A 14,522-nucleotide genomic window follows, 5' to 3' on the forward strand; every position below is an offset into this window, starting at 1 on the left:
AAAAAAAAAAAAAAAAAAAAAAAAAAAAAAAAAAAAAAAAAAGAAAAGAAAACTGAGTTTTGATTTAATTTGGTTTTTTATATTGTATGTATAAGTTGTCCTATCAATAAATTTCACTTCAGAATAGTAAAGAAGGCATTTTCCCTGATTTGTGTTCACTGTAGCCAAAAATCATTCATAGAGAAAATACTCAGTGTGAGGCAACAGTGCAAGATATCTTCACTTTAGTAAATCTGTCAAAATAAAAATGAAACTTAAAGAAAACTATTAGCTCCTTAAATAATTTTATCAGGCAGCCATAAGCTTAGATAGTGATTTAAAACTGTCACTGAAAACATACAAAAACAAACACAAAAGTCAAGGGTTCAGATCCCTGTACCAGCCAGCCCCATGCTATCCCCACAAAAAAGAGAAAATATACAAAATTAGAAAAATGATTATGATCCTGTTCCAGATAACTGTTGCTGAGTTACAAATCCTCCCAAAACTTGGCAGCACAAAACAATAACTATTTTCTTTTGCTCACAGGTTCAGTGGGTAAGGAATTCAGACAGGGCAGAGCACAGGAGTCTTGTCTCCAAAATGACTGAGGCCTCAATGGGAAGACTCAAATAGTTGGGGCTGGATCATTTGGTAGCTCCTTCAGCCACATGTCTCGCACCTGGACTCGGCTAGGACTATCAACCACAAAATGCATAAACATGTCCTCTCCACGTAGCTTGGTCTTCTCTTAGCATGGTGGCTGAATTCCAAGCAGGAATATCCTGAGAGCTAACAATGTAAGAAACCAGGAAGAAGCTGTATGGACTGCTATGACCTAGCCTTGGGAATCACAGCACTTTTACTTCTACTGTATTGTATTGGTCACAACCCCACCGAGATCCAAGGGGAGGAGACACGGGCCCCACCTCCCAATGGAAAGAGTCTCAAAGAATTTGGGGACCATGTTGTATAACCACCACAGATTCTTTTCAGTTAACAAAGGAGCTAAAACAAAACAACTGGTAACTTGGCTATTCTTCAGATTTATTCTCCTGGTAAATTTAAGGCTACAAACACTTGTGGAGCAACTACCATAAACAAGATGGAGGCTGGAAAGATGATCAAGATTATGCACTCAGAATGCATAGTGTCAACACCAGGAAAGAAAGCCAGAAAGAACCGAGCAGATGTTTTCGAAACATCCAATTTCAATAGTCTGAAGCAGCAATCAGTTGTGATTTCTGGTTCTCAACCTTTAAAAAGAGGCGCCAGGGCTGGCCAGTTAACTCAGTTGGTTAGAGCTTGTAGCTGATAACACCAAGGTCCAGGATTCGATCCCTGTACTAGACAGTCACCAAAAAATAAATAAATAAATAGAGGTGCCAGTTTTTTAATAAAAATCTCTTTTTAGTCTGAAGGCCCCATGAAATATATTAAAAACATTGTACATCCTTTTAATAATTCTTAATCATACACTGCATGAATCTCAAAAAGTAAGTTCCCAATATGCCCTTTGACACCAAAACTTTTAACAGGAATACAATTTTATAATGACTCAGACCAAGATGTGATAAGAACTGGGTATAGAAGTCACCTCCACCTTTTATCTGAAACAAATCGTAACCTTATTTACCTAATAATATTACCATACCCTGTAATGTCTCATTATTTAAAATTTTAAGAATAATGTCAACACCATTTTCTTATCCTGCTTAACAATAATACAAAAATTCCAGAATCATCAATAAATTGGTAAACTGCATGAACAAGACTTAAGGTAGGCAGGATCAGTTTCTCCCCAATTCTCTACCAGAGCCAATTCTGGTTCTATAATTCTGAGTAGGTAGAAATAAATCTTCCCATCTTCTTTCCTTTTCTCCTTCCACAAAGGCCCAAGTGTGTGGGTATTGGGGTAGAGAAGCAAGGCAAACAGAATGAGCATTAGTAAGTAAAAGAACTATTTCGCATTCACTGTATTTTGTTTTCTCATTCTATTTCTCCTGTATGTCCCAACAGCAGCCCAGAGCAAGTGACACAACTACTGAAAAGGTGAGAAAAAAAACTCTAAGGAAGAGAGTTCTAAGTGAAGCAAACACCTTACCTTTGGTCAAGCAGGTTAAAGATGAAGGTGACACTAATTTAATTTCCTTAAGTTTACATTTAAGAATCACAATCTAAAATATACAAAAGGTAGGCTATAAAGAGTGCCAATTAAATTCTTCATTTTCAGAGTCCATCAGTCCTGAGAACATATGTTTACACTAAACTGGCATTACTTCTTTAATCCAAAATTCCATTTCCAGTAGATTAAGAGAACTAAGATTGCTTTTATAACACAAAGTATGGCTTGGTCCGAAGGTAGTAAGTTATTTCAATTGATTGTTCACAGTAAGTTACAGATCAACCTCCTTATTCTGCTCTTGCCCCCTTTCACTACCGTACTTGACTTATCTAAAAAAAAGAAAAAAATTTAAAAAATTTTTTAAAAACACAAAGTATGTACTCTGGCTTTTAGCAAAATTACCCTCAAAAGAAAATTTGGGTTAGAGCCTGGCCCTCTAACACCAAGGACACAGGTTAGGATACCTGTACCAGCCAGGAATCAAAAAAAAAGGAAAGAAAATTGGTAACAAGTACTCAAGTCAGATTTCTTTTTTTAACTCTTAGGAATAAACCACAAAATAGGGACTGGCCAGTTAGCTTACTTAGGAGAGCATGGTGCTGATAACACCAAGACCAAGGTCAAGGATTTGGACCCCCGTATCAGCCATTGCCGAGGAAAAAAAAAAAATACACCACCACAAAATAATCCAATCTACTAAACACACATGGCAATCTAGGTGTACCATCACCCTCTCAAAAGATTTGGAGAGTTTGTCCCCTAGTACCTAGACTGTTGTCGCCAAGACCATTTCCTAGTAAAGGGAACTAGGGCTCTGTCAGGGTCATTTCAAAATGACTCTAGAGCCAACCTCATAAATCTCCCTGCTGAAGACGGGACAACTTGAGTGTGAATAAGGATAATAATTGATAATAAATATCAAATATGTCTAAACCATGAGTTCATGATGAAACTTAAAAAAGAAATGAATTGGGGGGCTGGCCAGTTAGCTCAGCTGGTTAGAGTGCAGCCTTATAACAACAAGGTCATAGGTTCGGATCCCCACACCAGCCAGCCACAAAAAAAAAAAAACAAAGAAATGAATTGGTGATCTTTGCAAGATGCCAGGCAACCACCTCATTATTTTTGAAAACTGGTAACTAAAATGAGGAAAAACGCATCAAGGACTTGACCTGCCTTTCCTATAAGATGCTTACTTAATAGCTGATGGAGGCAATATTTTCTTCATACAAATATTGCACATAAAAATTGAGATGATAGAATTCAAAGCATAATTTTTGTAACTTTAATAAATTAACAGATTAAGACAATAGTCAATCAATCAATGGCTGATAACATTACAAAAAGATAACTAAAAATATTTTTTTTTATTTTTTGCTATAAGAGGCGTTAGTAGCAAATTCTGCAAAATCTGAATAAAGTAGGTAAATTAGACATTAGTACCATAAAAATATGAATTTCTTGATGCTGATAATCATGCTGAGGTTAGATAAGTGAATTGTCCCTGTTTTTAAAAAGATATACATACATTGAAGTATCTTTAGAGGTTAGGGGAAATATGTCTTCAACTTATTCTCAAATGTTTCCAAAACAGTAATAATATGTACATGCCATATGGGCCAGCCAGCAAAAAAAAAGTAAAAAAATTTTTTAAAAGATAGAATAATAGCGAAAATATGGTAAAATTTCGACAATTGGGGAATCTGGGCAAAGGGCATGTGGGATTTCTTGATACTATTTTTAATAATTTTTCTGTAAATCTAAAATTATTTCACAATAAAATATTTACAAAAACAGAGGCAACAAAACATTATGGCCTCTTGATAGAAATATACAACACTACCAATGAAGTAATCTGGCACCTATCTACCTCCCCCACCAACAAAAAAAAGAAAAAACCTGGACCTGAACAAGCCTCTAGAATCTCAATCTAATTACCCATCGACAGAGAAACATGGTAAAGGACACTAGAGAAATACAATAAACAAAATCCAGACTGAAGGAAACTACAGAAAAATAACTTGATGTCTTCAACAAAGTATTGAGAGAGAGAGAATAAGAATGTTATTTGTAAATTAAGAAGTACGCCCACAAAAACTTGTACAAAAGTGTTCATAGGGCCGGCCCGTGGCTCACTCGGGAGAGTGCGGTGCTGATAACACCAAGGCCCCGGGTTCGGATCCCATATAGGGATGGCTGGTTGGCTCATTGGGTGAGCGTGGTGCTGACTACACCAAGTCAAGGGTTAAGATCCCCTTACCGGTCATCTTTTTGAAAAAAAAAAAGTGTTCATAGAAGCATTATTCATAATAGCCAAAAACGGAAACAACTCATACATCCATGTCCATCAACTGATGAATGGATAAACAAAATATGGAAATCCATACAATGGATATTATTCAACTATAAAAAGGAATGAGGTAATCATTTACTCTACAATATGGATAAACCTTGAAAAAAATCATGCCAAGTAAATAAAACCCAGTTATAAAGACCACAAATTGTATGATTCCATTTATACGAAATGTCCAAAAAAGGCAAATCTGTAGAGACATAAAGTAGATCAGTGGTTGCCAGGAGCTAAGAGGAAGAGGAAGTAACTGGTTTCTTTTGGGGGCGATGAAAATATTCTGAAACTAGACAGTGGTGCTCGTTGCACAGCTTTGTGAATACACTAGAAACCACTAAACTGCGCATTTTTTTTTTTTTTAAAAAGATGACCGGTAAGGTGATCTTAACCCTTGACTTGGTGTTGTCAGCACCACACTCAGCCCGTGAGCGAACCGGCCATCCCTATATGGGATCCGAACCCGGGGCCTTGGTGTTATCAGCACCACACTCTCCCGAGCGAGCCACGGGCCGGCCCAAACTGCGCATTTTTAAACATTAGATTTTATGCTACGTAAATTGTAACTCAATTTTTAAAAAATGGACAGGGGAATAAAGAGACTTAAGAGTCCTATCAACCAATCATAATTTATGAACTTTATTTGGATCCCAATTTAAACAAACTATAAAAAAGAAAAAAGACAGTAAGAGAAATATAAAAACTAACTGGATATAATACTAAGAAATTAATTATTATGTGGGATTATAATGGTATTATAGTTACGTTTAAAGAGTTCTAAATGATAAATGGTTGCTAAAATTCCTAAATTAAAGTTTGATCAAGAACAACATATTTATCGTTGCCAAGTATCTCCCCAAAATAACCTACTGAATACAAAGAGATACCACCTTAACCACCTCATCAAACCTAATATCACCAATATTAGGACAAACCTATTTACGTGCTCCTAATACAATTCACTGAGAAAGATGCAACACCACTTCTGTGGCATCCCCCTCAAAATATACATCATCTGAATGTAATTGTGAGGAGACATTAGATAAAAATAAATTGAGACTATTCTTCAAAATAACTGGCCTATCTTCTTCAAAAACGTCAAGGCCAAAACACATAAAAAAAAGACTGAGGAACTGATCCATATAAAGGAGATATGACAATTAAAAGCAACATGTGAGCCTGGATTTGATCCTAGACTAAGGGAAAAATTCAATGTTAGGACAACTGATAAAATTTGAATATTGACTGTGAATAACAGAATACTTTTGTGTAAATATTAGATTTCCTGACTTGTTTATTGTACAGTGGTTATGTAAAAGAATTTTCTTGCATTTAGGAAAAACACACTGAAGTCTCCAACTTACTCTCAAATGGCTCAGACAAAAATAAATGAATATGTATGTATGATATGTAGAATTATAAAGCCAATAAGGCAAAATTTAACAATTGTTGAATCTGGTTAAAAGGCATGAGAATTCCCTGTATATCTGTGGCACTTTTCTTTAAGTCCGAAAGAGGACATTATCTTTTAGAAATGCATACTGAAATATTTACAGATGAAATGGTAAGATTTCTCTGATGTGCTTCAAAATAATCAATCACAGTTGGTCAGGTATTGATAACTGTTAACACAGAGTGATGGAAACACCATGTGTATTGTATTCTTCTCTCTACTTACATATGCTTGAGGTTTCCTGTAATAAAACGTTTTCAAAAGAATCTATAATAAAAAGAGTTTTTTAAATGGAAAAACTAAGGATCGGGAAAAGTAAGTGGCACCCACAACCAGGGATCCAGTTTTGTACTGGTTCTAATATAGTACACTCTCTCCATTAATCCTCTCTTAAAATCTCTTCATAAAACATGAACTCTTCAGATAATTTAATGTGCTCTCTGCACCTGAAATCTTAATCAATACAAAAGAAATACAGTAGACCCCCAGTGGGAGTTTAATTCATATATTAAGCATATTAAGAGATTAACAACTATAACTAATAATAAAACAGAACAATTATAACAACATACCAGCATCACTATTCTTGCACTTTGGGGCCATTATGAAGTAACATAAGGGTTACTTGAACATAAGCGCTGTGATACTACGACAGTCAATATGATAACCAATGTGGCTACTAAGTGTCCAGTGGGTGGGTAGAGTAGACAAGAGTGGAGATGCTGGACAAAGGGATGATTCACCTCCAAGGCAGGACAGCATGAGATTTCATCACACTACTCAAAACAGCCACAATTTAAAACTTATGAAAAAAAACTGAGGTTAAAAAAAAAAAAAAGGGCTGGCCATTTAGCTCACTTGGTTACTTGGTTAGAGCATGGTGCTGATAACACCAAGGTCAACTGTTCGAATCCCAGTACCGGGCAGCCTCCAAAATTAAAAAAAAGAGAGAGATTGAAAAAAAAAAAAAAAAAAAAAAAACGAAAATTTTTTTTTTTTGGAATTTTCCATTTAATAAAAAAAAAAAAAAAGGGCTGGCCATTTAGCTCACTTGGTTACTTGGTTAGAGCATGGTGCTGATAACACCAAGGTCAACTGTTCGAATCCCAGTACCGGGCAGCCTCCAAAATTAAAAAAAAGAGAGAGATTGAAAAAAAAAAAAAAAAAAAAAACTTACAAATTGTTTATTTCTGGAATTTTCCATTTAATATCTTCAGACCAGAAGTAACCAAAACCACGGAGAGTAAAAATGCAGATAAGGGGGTAATAACTGTACAGTAAGATATATCTATAACTCTACCATACTTTAAATAGTTACCTTTGAGTGAAATCAACAAATAATGGATAAAAACAGATAAATGTAATAAAAGTAATCTACCCAAAGAGATGATCTACAAATCCCTGAGGAGGTAAAAAACAAACTGACATTCTTTTTTTTTTGGTGGCTAGCCAGTACGGGGATCCAAACCCCTGACTTTGGTGTTAAAGCACCACTCTCTAACCAACTGACCTAATCAGCCAGCCCTCCAACTGACATTTATTAAGGACCCATGAGCTTGTTCCTTATGTCACTTAATCCTCACCTCAACACTGGTGTCATTTTTTTCCCTTTTATTTTCGGCAGCTAACAGGTAAGGGGTTCTGAACCCTTGACCTTTGATGTTATCAGCACCACACTCTCTGAAGTGAGCTAATAGACCAGATCAATTTTTGTTTAATTACAGTAAAATAAAGTACTTATATTCCACATATGCCTTCTTTCCTAAAATTTACATCACTTTGTTTTAGTGTGTTTGTTGTTGTTTTGAAAAATCAAACAGGCTAAAATATGTCAAAGCTGTTGACTGGCAAAAAAAAACAAAAAACAGACATAATAAAGATTAAACTACAAAGAGCCAAGAGCCAAGGGTTGCTTTTACAGGAATTCTCCATATCTAGATGTCACTTTGTATTTTTTTTTTTTTGGCAAGCTTTTATTTTCATACAAACCTAATACTATAAACATGTCATAATAAATACTTAAAATAAAAATCTAAATATCACCCAGTTTTATTAGAGGGGGAAAAAATGTCCTCTAAAATAACAGCAAAGTATAAATTTCCTATCTGTTCCCTCAAAAAACCACCACTGAAAACAGTAGATGGCAAGCACTGGTTGGTTAGGATCAGGTGGTTAGAGCATGGTATTATAACACCAAGGTCCAGGGTTCGGATCCCCGTACTGGCTAGCTGCAAAAAAAAAAAAAGTAGATAGCAAAACACCACCTTAATTGTTTGCTAAAGCCTACGCGCAAAGACTTCTATTTCAACATTATGACTAATTAATAAACATGCGGTTGTCCAGTTAGTTCAAAGCATTTTTCCTCACATCATGAAAAACACAAGACAAACTTTTTCTTAATCCAAGAGAAAGACAATTAACTTACTAGCATGCTTGTCCGCAAGCATTATAAGCGTGTTGGAAATATCTCGTCGTCTATAAAAGCACACTACTTTTGCTTCCACGTTTCCACTTGCAGTCTAAGAAATAAGAAAAATGTTAAGTCATCTGTGCCAAATATTAGAGTCAAATGGTTGATACAAGAAAACTAGATATAGCACAATTATAAGATCACTCTCATTTACAATGTGCCAACCCACAACTACAGTATAACCAGACAGCTAAAAAAATTCAAACAAGGATGAGCAACATTTGTTCAGGTTCCAAGTGCAACTGGAATGTCAAACAAAATAACTCACTGGCATCAATTAAACTAAAGTGATTAGAACACTTTAATGACTACCACCAGACACAGTTAACTAATTAGCTTTAAGAAACTAATACTCCAAATTTAAAAAGCCACAACATAATTTATTTAAGACATTTAAACATACTTCTTCCAAACCATTCCCAGAAAGCACAGGCTAGGCGGAAAATCCCTCAGCCCTCCTCTAAACAGCCCCGTGTTCAACTGATGGTGAAGCCCTGTAGGTACATAGCAGCCTTTATACAGAATGGATCCAATGAACTGGAAAAGCACTTGCCAGCCCAAAGGAATCTACAAATCCAAAATAGTCAATATTCTTAGTAGTACTTGGTTTACCTTCACATACAAAAGTATTAAAAAGCTTGAGTTATGAACACCGAAGCTCTTATCCCTTTTTGACTACAGTCTAGAATACAATCAATATTCAGTTAGGTTGTAATTTACTGCAACTGGGGCCTGGGCTCATTCTCTCCTATTCTCTATGAATTCTGAGAGCTTTCAATAAGGTCAATCATTCATTACAAACTTCCTGATGAAAAACACAGATTACAATAAAATGCTGTTGTGACTTCCATTTTCAAGCAAATTTGAGAACAGGTTTTCAGATTTCTCCAGGCTTATAGATATATTCAAATATAAAGGATATATATGTGCTGCAGTAAATTTGTCAATTTTATAAAATTCAGCAGCAGTATTTCAGAGAAATAGTCCTGGAGAAACATTGCTCCTTAAGATTGAAATATTAAATTCCTAACCAAAACACTTATATATTTCATAATATTGTGATGAAATACACCCTTCAGAAATAATGATCCAACAATCTGCTAAAGGAACAGGCCAATATTTCCACGTAAATAAAATCTATCGATAACTTCAACTTTGACCTCTTTATCATTTTTGTCTTCTTGAAACAAAGTCATTTTAAAAATCCAAAGCAAGAGTTTCAAAGCATATATTTCTCTGTCTCACTAGTGAGTTCCTCTAACAGGGATGCTCTACAAAGCTAGTTAAATTCTTACTTAAACCTGCTTGAGGGGCAGGGAGCAAAATTCAAAATAAATATTCTCTTCTGGATCATGCACACACTTGGCTATGGAGCAGTTTACAACTATGTATTCCTCTTCCCCTCTATGAGACGCACATACACCCTCAAGCATTCCTCTACAGCTTGGCTACTCAAATCATGGTCCACGGCCCCATGCTGGCCCACAACTGTTACTAGTGTGTAATGAAATGAGTACAAGGATTGAGAGAAGCAATTAAGAGTTCATTTTATTTCTATTAAACCTAATAATAAAAAATTGGAGGTTGTATTTTATAAGCCTTTTTGAAATTTCACTTTCCTATTTAACACCAAGGTCAAGGGTTTTGTTCCCCTTACCAGCCAGCTGCCAAAACAAAAAACTCTTTTTTTCACTTTTCTAGTAACTTTGTTTTTGTATTTTACAAAAGTACAAGATAGAAAAACTTTTATGTTAGATTGTAATTTCGAGATAAAGTGAAATTTTTTTTTTGGGGGGGGGAATCCCCATACCACCCAGCTACCACAAAAAAAATTAAAAAAATTTTTTTTGTCTGCTGGCCAATAAGGGGATCCGAACCCTTGACCTTCATGTTGTTAGCACCATGTGCTCTAACCAACTGAGCTAAACAGCCAGCCCCCCTCAAAAATTTTTAAATCCTTTTCACCACAAATAGTTTGAAAAGCACTGCTCTAAAGACCTAGGTTAAATACTCGGTATGTACAAAACATTTAGTTATTTTCTCAAGCCACCAAATTTCTTCTGGGCCCTTCCCATATGCCAAGCACTGAGCTGGCACTGCAGATACCTACCACCAGCCTCGTGGAGCACCCACTCCAGCAAGGATGCCTGTTCAATGTCATCCCCTCTCCCACCTCATTAAAAACCTCCACCAGTTCTTCGCAACTAAAGCATAGAGGTAAAACAATTCTGATGATATGCCCAGCCGTTTTTCCCTCCAGACTCCATTTCTCACTCATGGAGGCAGGAAGAAAGTACAACCTGATGCGGGAAGAACAAAAAAAAGCTTCATGGGAGAGGAAAAGGGGTGCAGAGCCTTTAGTAGGCTAGGAAAGAAGGAAGGAAATCCAGGGCTGGCCGGTTAGCTCAGGTGGTTAGAGATGGTGTCATAACAGCGAAGTAAAGGGTTCAGACAGGGCCAGCCATAAAAAACAAAAAACAAAAAAAAAGGAAAGGAGTACAACACATGAGTGCTGGAGGACCAAATATTCTAAGAAAAAAGGACATAAGCAAAGTCCTTCCTTGTGGGGACACGTGTAAAAAAGAGCCCACAATAAACATCGATTTATTTCCCGTGTTCTCTTCTTGATTCCGTCAAACACATTTACTAAAATATCCCCTAGTGACAAGGGGCTTTTCTTAAGCTCTAAAATCAATTCAGTCAACCTCATATTCATGTCTTTCTATCTCAGACTTAGAAAGTATGTTATTAAAAAAAAAAAAAAAAAAAAAAACCCTTTTTCATTTCATAAAGTCCATGGTTTGCCCAGATTAAAGAACTAGAAAATGGCTTTCCTTTCCTAATTCCCAACAGATCCCAAATGGCAGGAGGGATCTTAAGGTGAGTACTTTTCAATCCCTGTACTCGCCAGCTATCAAAAAAATAAAAAGGTGGATTCCACGAAATGGATTGAGGGAATCCTCTGAAATTATGTATTAAAGCTTATATGTACAAATGTAGATTGGGGAGGAAGGGGGATATCCACAGTTTCATCAGATGCCCCCCAAAATTAGTGACTCTCTTCCCCCCACCAAAGACACCAAGCACAAAAGTGAATAAAACAGCAAGTTAGATGGTCAATAATAAAATGTACAGAATGTAAAGATACATATAAATTATACAACACAAACAAAAAAACCCAATCAACGAGTACCCTAATTTACCCACAAGCATAATTTCCAAATTTCCTCTTAAAAAGTTTAAAACCTCTGGGGCCAGCCCAGTGGCGCACTGCTACAGTGCGCCGCTTGGGAGCGCGGTGGCGCTCCCACCGAGGGTTCGGATCCCACATACAGACCGGTTCCCGCTCACTGGCTGAGCGAGGTGTGGGAGCAACACCGAGGGTTGCGATCCCGTTGCGGGTCCCGGCCCGGTATGGGCGCAACACTGAGGGTTACGATCCGTTGCCGGACACGAAAAAAGACAAAAAGGAAAAAAAAAAAAAAAAAGTTTAAAAACTCTTTAGGTGAATAAAGCTTTTTTCAAAATGTATATAGACAGACTCAACATTTAAAAGCAAGAGCAACATTCAACCTAGATAGTGACTAAATAAAATTTACCAAAAAGTTTTCTATTTTAACCTTATACTCTTCCTGCAAAAGATCATCTTCACTACATTTGAATACAAATTAGGAGACAGGAAAAGAGAGAATGTAATATAAACAATGTTGAACTGTGTGCATCAACAGATATTTAGTTTTACACCTAAAAGTTCCCAAAGCTTTTAGAAAAAAACTGAGACAAAAATCTGTACTGTAATAATAATAATAAATAAATAAATAAATTGCAGTCCTGCTTTCAATCTGAGCAGGTAAAATTTCAAATATGAATTTTTTTAAAAAACAGGGATCATTCTATAAGTGAATTTTTTATAAAAATGGTAATTGACAGCTTATCCTAGGTATTTTGTTTCAAAAACTCTACTTAGAGGATAAGTTAATAACATAGGTTAACATCCCTTTTCCTAACTTATTAATTAGAACATAATTTTGTATTTTTAAATTCATTATTTGGATTTTCCAGTCATACCAACTTTCCCCACCTACCCAATTTCACCTCTGAGCCTCCCACGGCCTGTACGTAAAATACTCCTGAGGCCTCTCTTCTCATAGCTTCCTCTTTCTTATCCTTTCGGCCTCAATTTCAATGTCCCAAAAGTCCTTACCTACCCTACATAAAGGAAATAACCTCTGACATTCTCTATTGTCAAGGCTCTTACTTATTTCCTTCTTAGAAGTTAACAAATTTATTACTATTTTGTTTATGCCTGTTAACTTGTCTCTCCAAGTGCCTCCCTCATAAGAATGTAGACCTGTGTGGGGAGAGACCATGTCCATCTTGTTCACTGCTTTATCACTGAGCCTAACATAGTGCCTGGTACATATCAGGTGCTCAGTAAATATTTGTTTAATGAGTTATCTAAAATGGATGTCTTTTTCACATCCCTTCAGAAATAAAGGCACTATGGGCCGGCCTGTGGCTCACTCGGGAGAGTGCGGTGCTGATAGCACCAGGGCCACGGGTTCGGATCCCATATAGGGATGGCCGGTTGGCTCACTGGGTGAGTGTGGTGCTGACAACACCAAGTCAAGGGTTAAGATCCCCTTACCGGTCATCTTTAAAAAAAAAAAAAAAAGAAAGAAAGACACTATATAAATATTTAGTAAGAAAGAAGTCATCTCAGTTATTTAACAATTCTCCAGTTTGGATCCCTGTACCAGCCAGCCGCCAAAAAAAATAAATAACAATACTCTAGCCATCCAAACTGTCACTCTCTGAATTACAGAGAATCCCATTTCTCACAGTTTGGTCATTCTCCCACCCCAAAGGACCACTATTATATGAATGACTCTTCCCTGAAAGTAGGGAGTGGGAGCAGAGAGGAAGTAAGGGTGGGGGAAGGGCATACTTTTGAAGTGAAAGGTAATGTAATGATAAAGGAATATGACACAAGTTCCAGCTAGATATGTAACCCAGTCATTTAACCACTTTGTGCCTCATGACTTATCTACCTTAAAGGCGTGAGGTTCAAAAGGGGTGACAAATGTGAATCCCCAAATTATGTTTCCAGAGCACCATACAGCATCATGCTCTGACAGTTCTAAACTTAGCACAGGTGCAATTTTACTTGTGGGACTATTTGGCTAAGGTCTGTCTCCGCTAGATCTGTTTTTGATCACACTTGCATTCCCAGCGTCTAAAAGTGCCTGGCAGGTAGCAGGTCCTCAAAAATATTTGTAAAATGAATGAATCAAAATACTTTATAAACAGTTAAGCTATGTACAAGCATTACCATCAGACATTTGAGAAATTCTTTAATTCAACAAATATTTACTGAATGCCTTTAACTATGTGTCAGCCACCATTCTAAGGCACTTACGATGAATTAGTGAACAAAACAGAAAAGATTATTACACACATAGAGCTTACATTGTAGTTTGGAAAGACAGGGAATGAAAATAAATACAATAATTAAGAACATTTGAAGGTGATAAATGACATGGAAAAAAGATTAAAGTATGAGGGTTACAACTAAACGGTCTTCCTAAGGTGGATGCAGTGAGAAAATAGTCAAGAGCCCACTGTGCTTGGAGCCAAATGAGCAAGCCACCTTTCATAAGAGTGGACATCAGAGGGGCAGCAAAAAGCCAGAGAATATAGGGTCTCACAGGTGAATGTTTCTACTTAAATCCTAGTTAGCTTTCTAAATAAACTGATGTGGTGAACAGTTTAGAGGTGCTTCAATTCATATACCTTACATCATTAAAATTAAAGAGAAGATAAAAAAAAAAGACAAAAGACAAAAAATATATATACACAAACACACACAAAAATAAAAAATAATTAATTGATTAATTAATTTTTAAAAAGAGAGAAGATCAGAATTATACCCCAACAGTTCCCACCTATGGACTGTTCTTTTTTTTTTTTTTTCCTTTTTGCCTTTTTTCGTGACCGGCAACGGGATCGCAACCCTCGGTGTTGCGCCCGCACCGCACTCAACCAGTGAGCGGACCGGTCTCTATATGGGATCCGAACCCTCGGCGGGAGCGCCGCCGCACTCCCAAGCGCCGTACTGTACTGAGTGCGCCACCGGACCGGCCCTAAA

At 36.6% G+C, this 14,522-nt stretch overlaps 1 protein-coding gene across 2 annotated transcripts in view; it reads right to left on the reverse strand.

The window, feature by feature from the left end:
* The window catches only part of MTA3 (metastasis associated 1 family, member 3), a 194,699-nt gene that overhangs the window by 133,524 nt on the left and 46,653 nt on the right, over positions 1-14,522 (reverse strand). For both annotated transcript variants that reach the window (XM_008569556.1, XM_008569555.1), the window contains exon 6: positions 8,330-8,423. In XM_008569556.1, coding sequence (XP_008567778.1) covers positions 8,330-8,351 — 22 coding nt within the window. In that variant the 5' untranslated portion in view covers positions 8,352-8,423. The remainder of the gene's footprint in view (positions 1-8,329; positions 8,424-14,522) is intronic.

The sequence above is a fragment of the Galeopterus variegatus genome, unplaced genomic scaffold (assembly GCF_000696425.1).
Source record: "Galeopterus variegatus unplaced genomic scaffold, G_variegatus-3.0.2 Scaffold511, whole genome shotgun sequence".
NCBI lineage: Eukaryota > Metazoa > Chordata > Mammalia > Dermoptera > Cynocephalidae > Galeopterus > Galeopterus variegatus.